Source organism: Scatophagus argus, chromosome 5 (genome assembly GCF_020382885.2).
Source record: "Scatophagus argus isolate fScaArg1 chromosome 5, fScaArg1.pri, whole genome shotgun sequence".
NCBI classification, from domain to species: Eukaryota; Metazoa; Chordata; class Actinopteri; family Scatophagidae; genus Scatophagus; species Scatophagus argus.
In genome coordinates, this window is record NC_058497.1 from 25,858,616 (window position 1) to 25,880,126 (window position 21,511).

Sequence of the window (21,511 nt, forward strand, 5' to 3'; positions counted from 1 at the left end):
CGGTCAGGGCGGGACCAGAGAGTCCGGCCAGTCCAGACAGGCTCACACACGCTAATGCTGATGTGAATCTGAATTAACGTCTTACGTTAACGAGAATCTGTGGGAATAATTCAGTGAGGAGTCCCTCTTTAAAGGCACATTCCGTAATATTTTACCTAATTTACATTTTATTGAGGAAACGTCACACGTGATCTGTTTGGCTGCGAGCGTCCCACCCGCTGCCTCTCAGCAGTCTGAGAAAGATTCACCAGCTCGTTGGATGACGATTTTTCACGTTCAAAGAACATTTCAGCTCCACTACAGTTCCTGCTGAGGGTTTGGAGAAACAGGAAGTGACGTGTCGCGTAGTGATTGGCTGGTTCATCTGTCAACGTTACCAGAGCTTTGCCTCAGGTACAGCAAGGTGTTCCTCTCCAGTCACAGCACGATGTGTCACTTGTGGGTGGAGCCACGTCAGGTAGAAGCAGCCGCCGCGATGATCAGAGGACGAACTGAGAAATGCAGAAATAAAACGTGGATGAAACCCTTTAGAGTCCACGTTTGTGTTTCTGAAAGGATTCCTGCTCAAACGTTTAGTTTTTGTCTCGCTGATGGACAAACTTACTTACTAGCGTTGTTAGCATTACCAGTGAAGCTAACGATGCCAGCCAGCCTCCTCACAGATGGACGTGTTCACGCCTTACAACAGGAAGTGGACTGAATGTCGACCAAACTTTTCATTTTGAATGCTTTTGTGATTCCTTTTCTCAGAGCCTTATTCTGTGTAAGTTCTGTCAGTGAAAGTATTAAAGATGGGTACTGTTACTGCAAAATCCTGAGTGAGTTTATCAGTGCTGCTGTCTCCTCCTGAAATGCTGGGGTGGCCTGTAAATGAGCCACGAGTCGCCCTCAGGTTGTCCTCCTGCAGCATCACAGCTCGGCCAGCAGGTGGTGCTGCTGCACTGAGTCTCACTGTGTTAAAATGCACCAGATTTCCACTGAGCTCCAACTGTGACTTTATTCTGGTTTTTTCCATTCCTTCAGCTTCCACAAATTGGATCTGAGGTGTTCATGACTAGAACAACAAAACAATTTTAAAATCAGACTTTAAATAAAAGCCAACATCTGCGTGAGGCCATGTGGGTTTGATGGCAGACGCATGAAACTCTCCAAACTGCATAGTTTGTTATAACTCATGTAACCCCTGCGTTAACTCTGACACACACAGAAACAAGCAATTTATAGTTCATACAAATGACATTTTCCCTGAATGTTAGATTTTACTTTGGCGTCCAGTCAGACGTGATGATCGTGTCTGTTCAGGTTATCGTTTTATGTGCGGCCACACGTGAAGCTGACATCATGTGAAATGGTTTGTGGGTTGTACTTCTGTAAAGCAGCACAGGATCACATCACACAAACATCACGTGAGCTGCTGGGCCCGATTTGGCCCGCGGGCCTCGAGTTTCACACCGAATGCCATCTGTGTGTCAAATCAAATTCTCACTAATTCACTCGTTAGATTCTTAACTGATCACACTGTTTTGTGAAGTATTTCTACTGCATTCCTGTACTGCTTTTACTGAAGCAGTGAGTACGAGATGAAAATGTTTGGCGTGACTTCAGACACAAATCAGACACTTGATTTACTCTCAGAAAAATGTCTCACTGCTGTCACTGACTCTGAAAAGCTCACTGCATGGCTTCACGTCAGTGATCCAGCCTGGCAAAGCCTCCACCAATCAAACGACAGGGGGTGGAGCCAGCAGGCAGGTGGGCGGAGCCAGTGACCATCATACGTGGGCTGCTGCTGTCAGTGAGCAGCGATCAGACGTGTCAGAGTGCTGCTGTCTCTCGGCCATGGCCTGTCTGATGGCCGCCTGGTCCGTCCACAACCCCACCGTCACCAACTCCATCATTATGGTGAGTACTGGACACTGAGTGGACACTGAGTGGACAGAGACTGGACAGACAGACCCGTCAATCCTGTTGAACTGCTTGGACAGAAGTTCCCCTGCTGTGACTTGACTTGACTGAAGGTGAATGTTTACCTCTGAGTCGTGTGATGAGTTCACTGAACTTCAGAAAACGGTTAAGTTGAGTTCAGATGAAGACAACTTGACTTTGTGCGACTTAACGAGCTCGTCAGGACTGACTTTGTGCTCAGGTTTGGTGTCATCGTGATGGAAAGAAACGAGCATCGTGTCGTTTAAAGATGCGTCTTGAAACGAGTAAAATTCATATTTATGTGTATGGACACGTGCTGGACACTGATTGGACACGTTTTAACTTCCTGCTGTTGAAAATCGAAAACGCTGCAACATCAGCAACAGTTTTAACACATTTTAACACAACTTGTTAAAGATCTGGTTTATGGTGCAGCAAACTGAATGTCTTTTAAGGATTCTGGACATCATGTAGACCTTCATTAGTTCCAACTCATTCAGACACACAAGGTGGACATGTGATGAGGACAGCACAGTGTTTACTTCATGGCACATGTAACTGTGATGATCAGGTGACCTGCAGGCCTGTAAGGTGATGATGATGATGATGATGCTGATGATGATGCTGATGGTGGTGGTGGTTCTGGTCCCTGCTGAATCACAGCAGACAGTCTGCAGCCTGTTTGGCGTCCGTCGGGGTAAATCCTCGCTGACTAAGCTGTGCCCCGACCGGCAGTAACCTCCCGCAGATTAGAGTCCATATGGGAGCAGCTGCTCACACGGCGTCACACACACAGGAAGTCAAACTTTATTTGTGTGACGTCACAAGCAGGTGCAGCAGATCAATACGTGGTGGTCAGTAGCTCAGAGGATTCCCCTCCTAAGTTGTGTAAATAATGAAAAGGGATGTGACGTTTTGTTTGTGTTTATTCACACGTTAAGAAGCGAGGCAGCAGCGTCACCTCCACCTGTCAGCGTCACCATGTGACAGAACGCTCTGCTCTGACCCGCAGAACACCAACGGGCCCCCGGACCTGATGTTGGACCCCCGGATGGTGTGCGTTTGTATGGACGAGGTGGTCAACAAGCGGCCGACGGGCAGCCAGCAGGCGCCGCTGCTGCAAGGACACCTGAAGAAGGTGGACAACAACCTGACGGAGGCCCAGAGGTTCTCGTCGTTACCACGGAGACCAGCGGTCAACATCGAGTTCAAAGACGTCTCGTACTCCGTCAGAGAGGGACCCTGGTGGAGGAAGAAAGGTACTGAGACACAACGCACATCCCTGATACTCACTACGCGCACTACATGACAGTACTGCAGTACTTTTAACGCTGTCACTGTAACTGCAGTACTTCCGCGTACCTCTTTGTCTGTTGTTATGACGTGTGTGCGTCCAGTGTTTGTGTGCTGCTGTAATGCTGATGTAGTCAGTGTTGATGGAGGCAGATCTGAGGTCTGTTTGCCTCAGAGGATCAGAGACTTTCACCAGGTTACAGACACCTGTGAGTGCGCATCACGTCTTCTAGAAGATCTCTGCACGGCGTTCGTGCTTTCACCTCCAGTCAGCTGCAATCCGATGAAACTGGTCTCCACAGATCCCGGTCTGAACTGGCTCCTGGTGAACCTGAGTTTGGTTTCATGTTGGAGAAGTTAGTGGATTTTGCTTCAGAACAAATCAGAGGTGACTTGAATTGATTCCACTGCACTAAATGAAGAGTTTTAGCTTAAATTCTTTATTTCAGGCTTTTGATGAGTTTGATCCCAAGAAGTCCAAAGTTGTGCCGGATGTCGTGGACAGACTGATCGCAGTTCCAGTTTGTCCACGTGGTCTCAAATCCAAGGAAGTACAAGGAAGTACCTCGAGCTTGTACCATAGCAACAACCCTTGAGTCAAAGTACTCAGTTACCCTCCGCTTTAATTCTGTTCTACTTTTGCCTTCAGGGTTTTCCTTCAGCGAAACAACAAGCAGTTTGTTGTTATCAGAGTCTGGTTTGGGATGCTGTGTGTGTCTGTGTGGGATTATCAGGCTGTAATCTGTTAATCCCAGTCAGGGTCTCCTGCTGTAAATAGCTGCAGGTCAGATTAGAAGCAGCTCTGTCACAGAAAAACCACCTGATGATGTTTGTGCCTGAACACACGAAGCTCCTGTCAGTCACAGCGAAGGGTTTTCTGCACGCCACACGCCCATAATCCACGAGATCATCACAGATGTTCAGTCACATCGTCTCACCTCCACCTGGATGAAACCAGCAGCTCCCGTGATGCAACGCCGCCGCGCCGCATCTCCGAACAGCATCTCTCGCTTTGACTTGACGACATACGAGTCGCACGCAACGCGTTTCCATCGTTCAGAAGTGCTTCACAAAGCGTCTGAACCGTTAAAGCTTTTCCTTTTAAAACCGGTTTGTTCTCCCACAGCGAAACCTCGTTCGGCGGAGAAAAGACTCGTATCGCGTTTCAGCTTTTCAGGACCAAAGAAAGAAAGAAAGAATGAAAGAAAATGAGTGAAGAGCACAGAAAGTTCAGCGAGGAAACCTGATGAGGTTTCAGAACAAATTTATTTGATCAGTTTTCTGTTTGCAGAAGAAAAACTCAACAAAAACCCAAACATTCATTCAGTTCTGTGAAGAAGTTCAGTCGTCATAAAGTTAGTCAAAAACACTGCAAAGTATCTGCACCGTCAGTACACGCTGTACTGCAGTGTATGCAGAGTAAAAGTATGTAAACTACACCACACAGTAAACATGTGAGCTGCTGCTTTGTTGTGTCGAGTCTGTAATGAGCAGCTGGCAGAGTCTTCACCTGCTCAGGTGTCCTCTGAAGCCACAGACTAACTACCTGTTCATGTTAGAAGAACAGAGTTTCACTGTGAACAGGAGGAGGTGGAGGAGAAGGAAGAGAAAGAGGTGGAGGAGGAGGAGGTGGAGGAGGAGGAGGAGGAGGTGGAGGAGGAGGAGAAGGAGGAGGAGGAGGAGGAAGAGGAGGAAGAGGAGGAAGAGAAAGAGGTGGAGGAGGAGGAGGAAGAGAAAGAGGTGGAGGAGGTGGAAGAGAAAGAGGTGGAGGTGGAGGAGGAGGAGGAGGAGAAAGAGGAGGAGGAGGAGGAGGAAGACGTTCAGGAACATGAAAATGCTGATGTTCCCGACACTGAAAGAGTGCATTATGTGATAAGAGTACTGATGCATCATGGGTATTCCTGGAGAGCAGCTCTGTCAGCAGACTGACAGGCCGCTGATGAGGTTACTGCAGGTCATCTCGTTAATCCAACTCACCACCCAAACTTTCAATAAACTACCTGACAGTCAACACTGAGGGAGAGGAGGACCCTTCATCACTACCTTTTACACCTTTAGATAAGCACTGGTAGTACTGCAGTGCAGTGTGTACCAGTGCAGTACACTGTGTATTACTGCAGTAGAGGTTACTGTTGGTCAGAGGGGATTAAATCAGATTCGATCAGATTAAATCTGATAATCTGATTAACGAGCCTTCAGCCTCCATCAGCACAGAAATACTGCAGCAGTTACACCAGGACGTCTTCATCATCGTCCTTTGGTTTCCATGGTAACCCCACTTCTCTAATCAGCAGCTCTGATGCTGCTGTCAGTTCGTTCAGAACTCACGGTCCATAAACGTCTCATGAAGCCGCTTGGTGCGTTTAGTTCAGCTCGGGGTTGGTGTGAATCTGAGCAGGAAGAGACAAAAACCTCCAGACTGGCCTGAAACCCGAACTGGTGGACTTGAAGACAAAGCGCGTCTCTCTGAGCTGCTGGGAACCTGCGGGCTGATTGTTTCTGTTCTGTCTCAGGTTACAAAACGCTGCTCAAAGGGATCTCTGGGAAATTCACCAGCGGGGACCTGGTGGCCATCATGGGGCCCTCAGGAGCCGGAAAGTCCACCCTGATGAATATCCTGGCCGGGTACAGGTGGGTAGCGGCCTGCCGGGGCTGTGGTTTCCTCCAGCTTGTTTTAATGTGACGCAGAGCGATTATTATTATTTATTTCTGTTGTTTACAGTCTAACAAAAGGACAAACAGGAAGTTCACGTTGTAATGATGTGAAACTAAAGTGTAACAAACTGCAGTGCAGCACAACTTCTATATGACAATATGACTTCTATAGAACAATAACGTGGGTTGTTAAATGAGCCCCTTCGCAGTGGATCCTGATTGGCTGCGGTCCATTTGTGATGTCACAAATTCTACAATCTGAGATTTGAGGTGGGACTTTACTTCTTCAGCATCACAGCGAAGAAGAAGGTGGTTTTCAGTGGAACGAGATGTTTAAAACTTCTGAACAGTATTTTTACACTGTAGTATTAGTACTTCTACCAAAGTCAAAGATCTGAGTACTTCTTCCCTCTCTTGGAACAACAAACAACGACGAAGTACCGAGTAGCCAAATCTAACCAAAGACTCACATAGCAGGTGAAAGTGTAGCATGACTACACTCCAGTCCCAGTCCCAGGCCCAGGCCCAGTTCCAGTCCCAGTCCCAGTCCCAGCCCCAGTCCCAGGCCCAGCCCCAGTGTGTGTGTGTGTCTCTGTGGACAGGGAGACGGGGATGAAGGGGGAGATCCTGATCAACGGTCAGCCCAGAGACCTGCGCTCCTTCAGGAAGGTTTCCTGTTACATCATGCAGGACGACATGCTGCTGCCTCACCTCACTGTGCAGGAGGCCATGATGGTACGAGACAGCATTCAAGTACTTTGTGATGTTATTGTACTCTCACTGACCACACAGAAGTATTTCACTGCTGCTTGACGTGGACTTTTACTACTTTATGTGAGATAATCACACGTCAGTACTTTTTCTGCTGGTAGTGCAGTAAAAAGTATTTCACTCCAAGTCACAGTGAAGTAAAAGTATAAAATAAAGAGACAATAGAAGTACAGAAGTTACAAGTACCTCAGTGAGGTAAATGTACTTACCTCCACCGATACCAGATGGTATATGATTAGAGCAGAAGTATGCAGTAGACAGTACTGTAAGTGTGTAGTTTTGTACCACAGTCCAGTCATGTCCAGCTCGGTTTTGGTTTGCTGTGGACACTAACGCGTCTCCTCCTGATGGATGTTGTCTCTGCAGGTTTCAGCCAACCTGAAGCTGCAGGAGAAGGTGGAGGCTCGAAGAGAGATGGTGAGTTTTGACCCCTGACTACTTCCTGTTCACATCTCAGAGGTTAAAGCAGTTTCACTTCCTGGTGTGTGTGTGTGTTCAGGTCCGGGAGATCCTGATGGCGCTGGGTTTACTGGACTGTGCCCAGACCAGGACGTCTCACCTGTCGGGGGGTCAGAGGAAGCGACTGGCCATCGCTCTGGAGCTCGTCAACAACCCGCCGGTCATGTTCTTTGACGAGCCCACCAGGTCAGGGTCTGTGGAGTCTGAAGGACCGTCAGTCGTGTGTCACGTTTGGTCGTATTTATTCTGCAGTTTTATTTAAACTTCTGAAAGCTCCATAGATGAGCCGGACTCGTCTGCTGCTGCTGTGAGACTTCACCTGTCCTCACACTGAGCAGGTGTGTCCTGGAGCTGATGGGTTCGGTCTATCTGGTCTGTAGATGCTGCTGAAGGTCTGCTGAGGACAGGTTCTCTTACCTGGTCCGACTCTCCTGATAACTTTCACGATCTTACTGTGACACTGACACACCTGAGTGTGACATGGGGTCTGTTATGCTCATGAACATGTTTTTAGGGTTTGGACTACGGCAGCAGCCCAGTGGTCACTTGTGGTACTGCAGCACAAAATTCCCCGGCTGCTCAAAAAGTCCCAGACGCAGCAAACCGACATCACAGAATAAGACTTTCCAAACTCCTGAAAGACTTAAACCAATGAAACTTCCTGTGTTTCTTTGTGTCTCAGCGGTTTGGACAGCTCGTCTTGTTTCCAGGTCGTCTCTCTACTGAAAGCTCTGGCTCAGGGAGGACGGACCGTCATCTGCACCATCCACCAACCCAGCGCCAAACTGTTCGAACTCTTCGACAAGGTACTCCACTAATCCAACAGCTTTGTTTGTACGCCTCACAGAGACGGTATAATAAGTGGACGGAGCTTCCGAAAAGTGAAGCCTCAAACCTGCAGTCTCTGCATTGTCCAGCAGGGGGCGCCTCCACTGGTTTGAAGTCTGATTTTGTGTGTGCTTATGAGAAAATTGGTCTACTTCTCACTGATTTATGAACTCAGTAATCAGTTTCCTGATGAGTTTATGGTCTCAGTCACTGGTTTCAAGTCTCCAAGTCATGGAGTGTCCTCGGGTTCTCAATCAGATCCAATCAGGATGTCCTCCACCACATCCACCCTCTTATACAAATATGGTCACTTCTGGCTACAAACGCCAAAGCTTCAAAACAGTGGACCTCAAGCCGGTGGATGACATCATGGTGACTGTCCATTACTTATTATACGGTCTGCTCTGGCACTGATACAGCAGTAACAGGAGACATTTTACTGCAGTAGTTGTAGTATGAATGCAGGACTAACAGTGAAACTGGTAAAGTCCATGACTTCAGTTTGTGTTGATGGTTTCTCACTTCGATGGTTTTAAATGTCCTGACGGTGTGTTTCAGCTGTATGTTCTGAGTCAGGGTCAGTGTGTCTACAGAGGGAAGGTCTGCAGTCTGGTCCCCTACCTGAGAGAGCTCGGACTCAACTGCCCTACGTACCACAACCCGGCCGACTTCGGTAAGAGACTCCGCATTCAAAGTCTCGTTCCACTGAAAACCACCTTCTTCTTCGCTGTGATGCTGAAGGAGGAAAGTTCCACCTTAAATCTCACATCACATCTAGACTGCAGCCAATCAGGGTCCACTACGAAACCTGAGGTCTCTGGACTGAGACCAGAACAGCATGAGAAGGAGGAGATTTTGTTTTAAAGAATTTTTAATTTAATTAATAATCATAATAAATGTTTATACACATATATCTTAACTCAAGGAAATTCAATCGAATGCAACTGCAACTGGACTGGGACTAATCCCAGCCTAGTCAAGCGAGCATGAACTGATGAAGCCTCTTGGATGAGAGGTGAAACGTCTTCAAAGACAAATAACTAAGTCCAGTTGCATTCGATTGAATTTCCTTGAGATAACCATGACCTGGATGAATGAGAATATTCACAGGCTTATATATCTTAACATAAACATGAAACAACACAAATGTTTGTAAAGCAGCTCAGTCCTGCATTCAAATCCTGAAGTAACAATATGTAAATGTAGCAGCAAAAGTAAAGTAAAAGTACGCACAGTGCAGTAAAACATTCTCTGTCAGTGTGTGAATATTCCTGCTGCGTTCATGTGTCTTCAGAGTAAAAGTGATGTGTCCAGCAGCAGCATCTAGTGGTTGTTAGAGGAAGTGCAGCAGAGAGACCAATGAGAACATCCTGTCACGTGACTCTCATGTCCCAGTTTGGTGTCCATGTCGTGTCCTCAGTGATGGAGGTGGCATCAGGAGAGTACGGAGATCAGATGGTCCGACTGGTGAAAGCCGTCCAGGACAGGACGACCGAGAGGGACTATCAGAGCGAACTGAACGGAGACACCAACCTCCACCCGTTCCTGTGGCAGCGCACGGAGGAGGTGATAAACAAACGCACCCACCACACACCTGCAGACACGCCCACAGCCAGGTGACATACAGGAAGTCACCTCCAAACAATCAGTGCTGACAAAATCTTACGTCCACATTACTGAAACTTCTTTCAGGAGGAAGATCAGGAGGTCAAAAGTACATGAAGTATTTTAGAAAGAAATACAACGAAATATTAACACGTATCAGGTAGAAGAACCTGGTTTGGTCTGGATGGTTTATAATCTCATTAATTCTTCCTTCATCATGTTTAATCAGTCATTCGGTCTATAAAATGCTTGTCACGATGTCCTGAAGCTCAAAATGAGGAGAGGATCAGATCACAAATCCCTGCTGATCAGTTATCGATCGGTTAAATTGCTGTAGCAGAACTTTAACCCTGCTGTGTGAGGGTGGACAACGTGAGTAAAATGAAAAATGTAACCTAAATGTTCAGATATATCATGTTATGATATATTTTCTCTAAAATCAGATGGGGGACGTCTGCTTTTGGTTAATGTAGTAAATTAAACACCAGACAGATCAAAGTTCCTCACCAGGCTGTTGTGAAATGGTGACAAAACAGCGCCCCCTGCTGTCGTCCCTCTGTGTGTGTTTGTCAGGAGAGCTCGTCGTCTGAGGGCTGCCACAGTTTCTCAGCCAGCTGCATGACTCAGTTCTCCATCCTTTTCAGACGGACGTTCCTCAGCATCCTCAGAGACTCGGTGAGAAAACACAGCACCGCCTGCTGGACGCCGCAGGCTACTGCAGCTCACATACGGTCACACAAACTAACCGCGTTCTCATTGGTCGTGCAGGTGCTGACTCACCTGAGGATCTCCTCTCACATCGGGATCGGCGTTCTGATTGGTCTGTTGTACCTGGGCATTGGGAACGAGGCCAAGAAGGTGCTCAGTAACTCAGGGTTCCTCTTCTTCTCCATGCTGTTCCTGATGTTCGCTGCTCTGATGCCCACAGTGCTCACATGTGAGTCCACATGGTGGCGCTGCAGGGCAGTAATTCAACTGCTGCACTGTGGTGCTTCCACTGCAGTGCATCACATAAGGAAATACTGCACTTTTTACTTCACCACATGTATCTGAAATCTGATATCATTCATTCACCTGCAGGTGGCGCTACAGTACACAGCTAACGTTACTGTCTATAACAGCAGTTACTGTAAACATCAGTCAGCATGCAGCATTCATGCACATCTTCTTCAGGAACACTACTGTACTTGATGTACTTGTACTTTACTTGAGTATTGTCGTTCTGTGCCACTTTGCACAGCCCAACCTTTACATCCCAGAGCGAAATGTTGGACTTTTTACTCCTCTACAGTCACGTTTGTGAATGAAGAATTTTATGTTCAGGACATACAAGGCTGAGATGATTTACCTTTTAATTGATTGGTCAATTTACAAAATTAACTATCAACTATTTTGATAATTGTTTAAGTATTTAATACTTTTTTGAGGTACTCGTAATAATGTGAGAGTTGGACTGTTGGCTCTGGACTAAACAGACGTGAAGGCGTCACTTTGGTGAGGCCACAATCAGCCAAACAATCGATTAATGGAGGAAATAATCGGCAGATGAATGATGCATGTATTCACTGCGTGTTGCTTCTTCTGTGTTAAATATTGTCATGACTAATTAATTATTAACGCATCATCAGTCTTTCATTCGTCTGGTGTTGTTTCAGTTACTTTGATGTGATTCTATGTGACTTGTAAATGTATGTAAATGTTGTAATGTCGTGTTTCGGGTCTGACCGAGTGTTTGTGTGGTTGTGCTTCAGTTCCTCTGGAGATGGGAGTCTTTCTGAGGGAACACCTGAACTACTGGTACAGCCTGAAGGCTTATTACCTGGCCAAAACCATGGCCGACGTCCCCTTCCAGGTAACCGCGCTTCACAGTACAAAGTTTACTCAGACTGGAAGACGCAGCGTTTACGAGTGAGCTTCAGAGCTTCAGGATGAATCAGAGTGACATTAAGTTCACTGAAGTTCAGCTCAGACACTGAAGGTCTTTAATGCACCCGAAGCTGTCAGTTTGCATCAGTCTGTCCGTCCATAAAGGTCCAAACTTTACTGCTTCTGCATTAACAGAAGCAGAATGCGAGTAAATTTGACCAGCAAGACGTAAAGAAAAACCTGACGTACTGAAATAAAAAAACCTTACGTCCTCCTGCACAGGTAGTATTCCCGGTGGTGTACTGCAGTATTGTGTACTGGATGACAGCTCAGCCCCCGGACGCCGGACGCTTCTTCCTCTTCCTGTCTCTGGGCGTTCTGACCTCTCTGGTAGCTCAGAGTTTGGGTCTGCTGATTGGAGCCGCCTCCACCTCGCTACAGGTCAGTTCTGCCAAACTCACCTCACCTGTGTGAGCTCACAGACAAGGTGAGTCCAACCTGCTGACTTCACTCAGGTGCGCTTGTGTCCTGCAGGTGGCGACGTTTGTCGGCCCAGTCACAGCGATCCCTGTGCTGCTCTTCTCGGGGTTCTTCGTCAGCTTTGACACCATCCCCTGGTACCTGCAATGGATGTCCTACATCTCCTATGTCAGGTGGGGGCGCTGTTTGACTGTGGTGGCGAAGTGACTCTGTACTCTCTCCTGCAGGTGCCAAAGTGTGTGTGGAAACACTGAAGGTTTTAAATCAAGTCTGTTATGAACTAACAGGAAAAGTGACCTTAACATTTAATGGCAATGCTTCAGTGATCAGATGGACACCTAAAGAGACCATGAAAGAGTTGTTCGGGTAGTTGACAGTTTTGGACAAAGACTTGAGGTATAAAAGCTAAAAGTGACTGATAATTGGTTAAAATAGATTTTAAGTTAGGAATAAACAGGTGAACATGTTAACTGGTTTCGACAGCTGAAAACTCCCAGTGACTGTGAATGCACCCCTGACCAAACTGAACATTCACAGTTCAAATAAATGAACAAATGATAACATCCAGTTTATGCCATCAGAAAAGCATCAAATGGAAGTGTTTCAACCTGCCAGGCCACCTGTGTTGTGTTTCAGGTACGGTTTCGAGGGCGTCATCCTGTCCATCTACGGTCTGGACCGAGAGGACCTTCACTGCGATGAACAGGACACCTGTCACTTCCAGAAGTCCGAGGCCATCCTGAAGGAGCTGGACATGCTGGACGCCAAACTCTACCTGGACTTCATCGTTCTTGCCATCTTCTTCTTCTCTCTCAGGCTCATCGCTTACTTTGTCCTCCGCTACAAGATCAGCGCTGAGAGATAGACCAGGACCAGGACCAGGACCAGGACCAGGAGCAGGCATTTAGGAACAAAACCTTTAGGCCAAAGTTAGCGTGTAGCTGTGGAGTTTGTCTACATGTCAACACTGAATCTACTTTGGCTCGCTGTTAAAAAAGGAATGACACTAAAAAGAGGCGGCATGAGGGGACAAAGAGGACAAAGTGTCATCAGAGGACGAGGTGAGGACACGTAGGTCCTTGAGGGACAGGAGCTGGCCTCCTGATTCCCAAAAGTTCAACTGTGCCAGAAACTGAAGGACTACAACAAGCTGTCCAACGGAACCGGAGACATCACCTGACATTCACTTGTGGTTATCAGGTGGGACAGACGCTGGACGCTCGTGATTTGGTACGTCTTTAAAGCGTCTCAGGATAGAGACGACACTTATGTCAACTTAGTTTATCTCTGAGGTGGAGACACGTTGGACTCTGTCCAGACAAACACCGTGTATCTCACACTGTTTATGAATTATTCCCTGAATAAACTTTATTTACTCCCACGTTGCCAACAGATTTATTTGACTGAGGACACGTCAGCTGATGTGATGGTGATCAGTTACACTCAGCTGACCCTTAGTGGCGGCTGCAGAGAGGTGTTCATCACTGAAGGGAGGCTCCATAACAGAAGCACAACGTGGATCCTGCTGCAGAACTCACTTCTGTTGAGAAGATAAACTTCACCTGAGGTGGTTTGTAAGAAGTAACTCCGACCTCACTGCTGAAAACAGTCAGATGTTTAGCAAATTCACCAAAATGAGTCCGACAAAGAAATACAAAACGTTTCAAGTATTTGTGTTATCTGTAGTATGAAGTAAGCACACGTCTCATTGTAAACACACAGACAGCTCTGCAGCTCTAACAGCTTCCACTCTTCTGTGAAGGCTTTCCACAACATGTTGGAGTGTTTCTGTGGGAATTTGTGCCCATTCATGCAGTAGAGCATTTGTGAGGTCACACACTGATGTTGGACCAAAAGGCCTGGCTCACAATCTCCGTTCCAGTTCATCCCAAAGGTGTTGGATGGGGTTGAGGTCAGGGCTCTGTGTGGGCCAGTCAAGTTCTTCCACACCAAACTCATCCAACCATGTCTTTATGGAGCTTTGCTTTGTGCACTGGGGCACAGTCATGCTGGAATAGAAAAGGGCCTTCAACAAACTGTTGCCACAAAGTTGGAAGCATAGCATTGTCCAAAATGTCTTGGTATGCTGAAGCATTAAGATTTCCCTTCACTGGACGTCAGGGGCCCTGAGGAACGGCCCCACAGAGAGGGGTGTCTGGATAGTTTTGTCTATATGAAATCATCTACTGCACAACATCTCAGGGTGAATTATTGTGCTGTGTGCTGAGTGATGCCCATCAATGCTGATGGAAAGTTGGGTGAAGTTTCTTAGTCCACAAAACATTTTTGGAGCTTTGAAGCGATTCGCTGAACAACTGAAGCAGAGGACGCGTTTTAAACGTTAGAAAAACAAAAGAAAAACGTAAAATGGCTCCATACAGCTTGTCCAGCATAATCCAAGTCTCTGGAAGCTCGGAGATAACAAACTGATTTGAAGAGACGTTATTTACACGCTTTTTGAAATCAAAATCTTCATTGTAGCCCATCTGAAGCGGGTGCACGAGCTCAAACCCACGTACAGGTGGGGTACCTGGGTCGAATTTGTATGTCAATAAAAAACGTCTGCTGTCACATACGTGAGTGTGAGAAATTGTTCAGGTTAGGGTTGTTTTTATGTGAGTATAAATCTAAAAGCTGTGAGTGCAAAGTCTTGTGAATTCAACTCTTAATTGTTACGACTACGAATTCGAGTCGAAAAGCGTTGAAATGACGTCACTCAGGTCACAGGGGAAAGTGATCGAACCGCGATTTTCCCAACTGCGCATGCTCCAAATCCAAAGATGGCTGTCGACAGTGAACGTGGCGACTCAGCATCACAGGTAAAGTCACTAACGTGTGTATCAAGTATTTATTTCATGAAAATGTACTGTTTTTAAATAATATACAGTTCCTGGACTTACAGACTTACTGCTTTAGCTTGCAGGCTAACGACATGCGTGCCGGCCACGCTAAGTTAGTGAGCATTAGCATTGCTAGCGTAAGAAGTTGGCTTGTGCTAATTGATTAGCACTGACCTGCAAAATCTGAGATAGTTAATTTAGTTGAATTCTGCTCTGATCAGACCTTCGTCCCGATCAACAGTGTGTTATACTAAACTTCAGTTCACAGCAATAACAGACTGTAGAACTTGTACCTTGGAAGCTAATGATTGGCTAATTAATTTGCTAATTTTTTTTTTTGCATTTTGTTTTGAACGTCTGCCCGGCCTGACATTACATGATGGGGAACTGAGAGTACCGCATGTTGACAGTGATGTAAAGGGACCAGTGGCTGCTCAGTTGTTGTCGGTTCATTTTTTGGGAGGGAGGTGGCTGCTCATTGTCATTTCATGTTTTGTTTTGAAGGTCATCATCATCATATCTGCTGTTTGTGTTCATGTGTTCACTGTTCACACACTGCATATGTGTTACCCACACATGAGTAACAATTCATTTTCAAAACTTTTCATAACGTTTATCAGATTTTACTCCATCACTTTAAGTAGATTTCTCCTGGTAGGCAAACTGCAGTGGATTGAGTGCGTGTTGGACCTGTGGTCTGCGGTGGTGTCCATAGTCTTCATGACGTGTGATGTTAGGGCGCTTCAGCTCCATGAGGTGTGGTCTCTTTGGAACAGGGATGATGCAGGATGTTTCCCACTGCACTGGGATCCTTCCCACCTGCATGCTCAGGTTGTAGATGTGCTGTACGGGGTCACCCAGCTCCAGAGCACAGGCCTTGAGGAGCCTCGGACACACAACGTCCGGCCCGGCTGCTTTGCTGGTGTGTAGTCTCTTCAGCTCTCCACTTACCTGAGCTGCTGTGAAGGTGGGTGGGTGGGTGACAGAAGGGGGGGAGGTGTCAGTGGATGATCGGTGGGAAAAGGGGATGTTTCAGTGTTGGTCAGTGGAGATGAATGGGTTGCAGCAGAGGGGGGCAGGGCAGTCAAAGCTGTTGAAGAAGTTGTTTAACTGGTTGGCCCTCTCCACATCCCCTTCCACTGTGCTCTCTCTCTTGGAGCTGCATCCACTGATGGTCTTCATGCCATCCAGCTGCAGTTTCTGCTCCACTTTCCCTTTGTACGTGTCTCAGCTCCTCCCGATCACCACTCTTGAAGGCTTTCTTCTTTTGGTTGAGGAGTTCCTTGATGTTGCTGGTAATCCAGGGTTTGTTGTTGGAGAAGCAGCGTACAGTTCTGGTAGGGACCACAACATCCATGCAGAAGTTCATGTGGTCAGTTATGCAGCTGGTGACACCCTCAGTGTCCTCCCCATGTGAGTCCTGCAGCACTCTCCAGTCAGTAGACTGAAAACAGTCCCTCAGGAGACCACTTCCTGAAAGAGCTCGTGGTGGTGAGGTCTCTCTGTACCTTGGGCTTGTAGTGAGGCTGGAGCAGGATGAGGTTGTGGTCTGTTTTCCCATCCCAACATCAGGCAGGAGGAGCAGGGAATAAACATTTTAAAATGTTGTATATTCAGAACTTTACAAAACATTTTGAACATTTTCAGAAACAAGTGCTGTTGCTGTGACTCCTGAAATTTCTCCTGGAGGTCAATGATGATTATTTGTGCAGTTGTAGGCCTTAATATTTTGACTCTGCAGAATCAAACACAGGTTTGTCTTTCTATACAGATTGTTTATCTGAAACCAGCGACAAATAACCACTCAAACACTGCTCATTCATTTTTCTGAGAGCAGTGGAAACATGTGGTTGACCTTCCAGGTAAACAATCATATAAACTTGGGCTGTTGTTTTCCAAGCCCTAATTACTCATTTCAGTAATGTTCAGTTGAAATGTTGTTGTGATGAATATGACAGAACGTTTCTCCCATGTGTCTTCAGGGGTGATGAGGGCGTTGAAAATGTCTCAGGTGCTGAAACCCTGTTCACTGTTAAAGGCAGTGGAAGAGGAAGCTTCATGGCTGGGCGGAGTGTGCGTATTCAGAGCTTACAATAATAATTCCCATAATTTACTGTATGTCAGTAGTAAGATGTAAACTGGGAAATCATTGTTGGAAAGTATTTTCAGTCAGACAATTTTTATTATTTTTCAGCTGAATAGTTTCTGCTTCTGCTCTAGAATCGAGCGCCCGTGGCGAGATGTCTGGACCAGCGTGACACCTTTACCATGAAGTCCTTCAGTCCTGAGGAAGACGGCCTGTTGCATCTGCAGATGTTGTTCATCTGCTTTGTGCCCACTGAAGGTGGACTCTCACCAAACCAGCTCTGGGTTTTGGGTCACATGAAGAACCCTTGTGACTCAAACGAAGATTTGCAGGTTTGTTGAAGCTCTTTGTTATGTTTGTTAAAATATTTCTAAATCATTAGCCTCACAGCTTAATTGCCTAAGTCATATTTTGGCTAATTGTGATATCTACCTCGTTCTGCTGAATCACCCTGCAACACAGTGCTGAAAACCTTAAAATATGACTTAGGCTGTTATTATATGAAGCTAACACATACTGTTTCATACAAAATAATATTAAAAAGATCTTTTTCTTCCAGAACATGGAGCTGTCTGGAACTGACTGGGAGATGTTTGGTGCTGTGCACGAGGAACCAAATGGAGTTCAAGTCCAGGAAATCGAGTGCCCTCTGAACCCGTACATTCTGGAAACTGCAGTCCACGATGAACCCCTTGGCTTCTTCAGAATCGTTTGGCAGAGACATTTACGTAACAATGGTTCAGTGTATTGAAAGTGCAACACAGGAAATGCCTGAGATGGAACAAGACCTTAACATGAGACAGGAGTCCCAAACATTTTAATTACACTCATCAGAATTAAATGTGTGAAAACCAAAAATTACTGTTGGTACCCTGAAGAGTAACAAGGAGCAAAAACTAACTTTGGAGTAAACCATTATTAACAGAAAAACAATTGTTTTCTAACAGTGAAGACAAAAAAAGTTGACTGAAACAGGAAGTTGTCACATCAAATTTACAAAAGAATAAAACATGATTACACATGTCGCAGTGACTTTGTTGTTTTCCTTTAGACCGAGTGGTTACACCCTGCCTAAAGTTTCTGAACTGTATGTGACTGTACGACTACAAGCACTTACAGCTGGGAAACAAACGGTGTGTTCAGTGTCGCAGTCATGGTGGAGTTTCATATGTACGACACAGTCCTTCTTTTCGCTTGGCAGGACAGGCTTGTGTCTTTGTCCAGTCCACTGCATGATGCGTCCCACAGTCAGGCCTTCTGGGGCCCTTTTGTTCTTAATGAAGTGATTAACACAATGTTAGTCTGAAATGAAAATAATACAGTTTAGTTTTCAAGTTGATAAATTCCCTTACATAAACACAATATACACAATTCATACTGACCTTTTTGAGTATAAGAACATTTGATAAATCAAAGCAAAAACTACATAAAGACCCACCAACAACAAGAAGAGGAAGGACATTGTTATTCCTTATGTGTCAGGAGTATCAGACAAACTACGCAGAATCTTTAATAACCATGACATCCTGGTCCACTTCAAACCCATGACCACACGTAGACAGAAACTGGTCCACCCGAGGGACAAGCAAAGCAACACCATATCAGCAGTCCAGTGCAGTGAAGAATGCTCTGATCTGCACGAAGGAGAAACCAAACAACCACATCACAGCAGAATGACACGGCACAGGAGAGCCACCTCCACAGAACATGACTCAGCAGTTCACCTACACCTCAAAGAAAAGGGACACAACAACGTTCACGTTTTAGACCGAGAGCACAGCTGGTATGAAAGAGGAGTCAAGGAAAACCGTCCCTGAACAGGTGGTGGACTCGGACATCATCTTTGTTCCACTTACAGCACAGATTCCAGCAAGAACAGGTCGTCACCCTGTCCCAGCACAGCTCCCCCTGCAGGCTCACAGCCAGACACACCTGGCACTGACAGACACACACAGGTAAGACCCTCCCACTGACCCGCCCGGCTTCAGCCCTTCTGAATGAAAGTGACCTGCGACTGGATCACAGACAGGATGCTGCTACAATTCAGACACCTCCAGTTACTGTCGATACAAGCACGCAGGTGGTCCACCTGTAAGGCCTCTGCGTCTACGTTCATGATGCCGTGTTATTCTAGACGTCACAGTATTACATGTCATCAGTTACATTCATTTTAAATAGTGACGTCAAGTTTCCAAAAACGCTTGGATTTCATGGGTTGTATAGTTTGAATCAATGAACCATTTCCACTGCACCGCGTACACCGACCACTGAAGGCAGGGCGGCTCCTCTCCAGGACCAGGTTCACATCTGCCTTTAAGAAGAAGGAATTCTTGCAAAAGACATTCATGCCTAATTAAAGGCAGGCTAAAACCAAGAATACACCTCCTCATCTCCCCCTGGAACACACAGGGGCAGGCAGAAGTCTTCATCATGCAGGACTTCTCTGAGCTGGTCGAGCGTCGGGTTGACTCAGTGGTAAACCTGTTACACGTACAGGAAAAAAGACAGAACTACTTAAAAATCATGATTATTTGGTGACATGTAAAGAAGCTTAACAACACAGCTTTACATGAAAGCAATGTCCTGCTATGTGTGATCCACGCTTTAGACGCGGCCAAACAAGTCGCCTAATTCAAGTCATAAATTCGAGCAGAATGCACACTTGTCTTAATGAAAACCAACACGCCTCATCGTGCTGTCTCTTCTTCCCACAGACACGATTCCGGTGTATCCACAGGTCACGACATCATCAACCGGGTCACTGATGATGTCATTACCGACGCTGTTCATCTGAGCACAGAGCAGGCGTCAGCTGAAACTAAGCTGCATTGTATCACAGTTCTCTACAGACAACAAAACTAATCACATCACAACGAGGTTAATGCACCTGCTGACTTTAAGAAAGGTTTTGTTCACCCTCTCGATAAGCTGTGACAGCTCGGGATCTGTTGCATCACCGGCAGACACTCGTGTGCTGTCAGCCACCGGAGCAGAGGAATCTGGAGCAGCACTCGCACATGGAGCTGGGACGAGGTCCACCTCGTGCCGCCTTGTGACACCTCGTGACACCTCCTGACACCCCGTGACACCCCGTGACACCCAGTGACACCTCGTGACACCTCGTGACACCTCGTGACACCTCGTGACACCTCCTGACACCCCGTGACACCCCGTGACACCCCGTGACACCTCGTGACACCTCGTGACACCTCGTGACACCCCGTGACACCTCCTGACACCTCCTGACACCCCGTGACACCTCGTGACACCTCGTGACACCCCGTGACACCCCATGACACCTCGTGACACCCCGTGACACCTCGTGACACCTCGTGACACCTCGTGACACCTCGTGACACCCCGTGACACCCCGTGACACCCCGTGACACCTCGTGACACCTCGTGACACCTCGTGACACCCCGTGACACCTCCTGACACCTCCTGACACCCCGTGACACCTCGTGACACCTCGTGACACCCCGTGACACCTCGTGCCAGGTCGGCTGCCGGGGTCCGTCCTGCACTCCTAAACAGCACAGCATGTAAACTGCCTGAATACATTTCCAATGATATAAGACGGCTTCAAATAGTTAATCAATATGCTAAAAGAAAACACACTCCACACCTGAAGCAGTTAGAGTCCAGACTGTTGACACAATAATCAGGATTCCTCCCTTCCAACAAAGAGTCTGCTTTCCATCTCTGCAAAACAGAAAAATCCAGGAAATTCAAAAGGTCTCTTCTGTCTCTCTGCTTTTTCCCAATTAGCATTTGAGTTGACGGTGTGTCATACAAACCACATTAACCCACACACACCTACATACCTGTGGACCTGTGCAGCATCCAGCCACCACACGTATCAGCCAGTCTGGGATATTCACTCACAAGCCAATCTGAAAACTTAAAGAGACTAAAGTTTGGTTAAAGCTTATGTTTATGAGCTATGAGCTGAGTGTTTTTCTCTTTAAACATGACTTGACACAAGGCAGTAAACGAATGCTAGCATCCCTCTGGTTCGTGAACGTTCTCCAAGGCCAGCCAGCACGAGTGGCGGCTCCTCTTCTGCTTTTGGGGTCTTCTCGTATTGTTTGTCAAGAAGCAGAAGGCTCACCAAAAAACAAAACCTAAAAGGACAGCACAACGTGATTCTCATCTTGTGTATTCCATCAACAGAAAACAACCCAACGCAAGCTAACATGATTTGTTAGCTTAAATTTGTTACATTTGTCTTATGCAATAATTTCCATGGTGACGGTGTGAGGCTCCAGACAATATAAGACAAATGATCAGCGCGTCACTTGGCGTTAGTGTGTGCTGCGAGAGCGAAGGCGAGGACGGACAAACGTCCCGAGGCCAGCCGGACCCTGTTCCAAAGGCTCCTCGAAATCAATAGTAACATTGGTGGAACGGATCCATATGAGCCGGTGCAGTGATGTTTATCTGGGTTTGCACTTTGTATTTTCATTTGTTACCTCATTTGCAGTGTTATTTATATTATTAGTATTTTATGATCTGTACTGTTACCGGAACTTCAACAGAGTCACTGCACTGCACAGGAACACATTGGTCTGTAACAAACTGAAAAGACTTGAAAACAGGAAGCGGTCACACATTACTGCTTGAGCCACTCACACAGGACTTCTTATGGCTCAATTAAAGTAGCTGGAATACAGTTTCATATATTCCTACTGAACTACAATA

At 46.5% G+C, this 21,511-nt stretch overlaps 1 protein-coding gene and 1 long non-coding RNA gene across 6 annotated transcripts; one reads left to right on the forward strand and one right to left on the reverse strand.

Annotated features, from left to right (window-relative positions):
* Positions 1-354: 354 nt before the first annotated feature.
* Positions 355-13,649, forward strand: abcg1 (ATP-binding cassette, sub-family G (WHITE), member 1). 3 transcript variants are annotated; one of them, XR_006843283.1, is made up of 16 exons: positions 355-1,902; positions 2,939-3,185; positions 5,733-5,850; positions 6,477-6,609; positions 7,012-7,062; positions 7,145-7,290; positions 7,787-7,910; positions 8,491-8,605; positions 9,353-9,498; positions 10,111-10,212; positions 10,306-10,474; positions 11,289-11,389; positions 11,686-11,844; positions 11,938-12,056; positions 12,520-13,113; positions 13,277-13,649. XR_006843283.1 is itself a non-coding variant. In XM_046388165.1 (15 exons), the coding sequence occupies exons 1-15, from the start codon at positions 1,840-1,842 to the stop codon at positions 12,746-12,748; spliced, it is 2,022 nt and encodes a 673-aa protein (XP_046244121.1). In that variant the 5' UTR covers positions 355-1,839; the 3' UTR covers positions 12,749-13,268. The 3 variants fall into 3 exon arrangements, 2 of the variants coding, with proteins under 2 accessions (XP_046244121.1, XP_046244122.1); XM_046388165.1 differs by lacking the exon at positions 13,277-13,649 and having other exon boundaries at positions 12,520-13,268; XM_046388166.1 differs by lacking the exons at positions 10,111-10,212; positions 13,277-13,649 and having other exon boundaries at positions 12,520-13,268.
* A 4,417-nt stretch (positions 13,650-18,066) lies between these two features.
* Positions 18,067-20,923, reverse strand: LOC124058801. Of its 3 annotated transcripts, XR_006843316.1 has the most exons (4): positions 20,635-20,923; positions 20,436-20,512; positions 19,192-19,290; positions 19,074-19,120 (listed from the first exon to the last, which is right to left on the reverse strand). It is a non-coding gene; the product is annotated as an uncharacterized LOC124058801 (long non-coding RNA). The 3 variants fall into 3 exon arrangements; XR_006843317.1 differs by lacking the exons at positions 19,074-19,120; positions 19,192-19,290 and adding an exon at positions 18,067-18,082; XR_006843318.1 differs by lacking the exons at positions 19,074-19,120; positions 19,192-19,290 and adding an exon at positions 20,288-20,336.
* Between the last annotated feature and the right edge of the window lie 588 nt (positions 20,924-21,511).

Excerpts from the sequence above, each read along its gene's own strand:
- abcg1 (XM_046388165.1), top strand. The coding sequence starts at position 1,840 with ATGGCCTGTCTGATGGCCGCCTGGTCCGTCCACAACCCCACCGTCACC. Across the intron at positions 7,063-7,144 it reads TGGAGGCTCGAAGAGAGATG|GTCCGGGAGATCCTGATGGC; the intron begins GTGAGTTTTGAC and ends GTGTGTGTTCAG. Across the intron at positions 9,499-10,110 it reads TGTGGCAGCGCACGGAGGAG|GAGAGCTCGTCGTCTGAGGG; the intron begins GTGATAAACAAA and ends TGTGTTTGTCAG.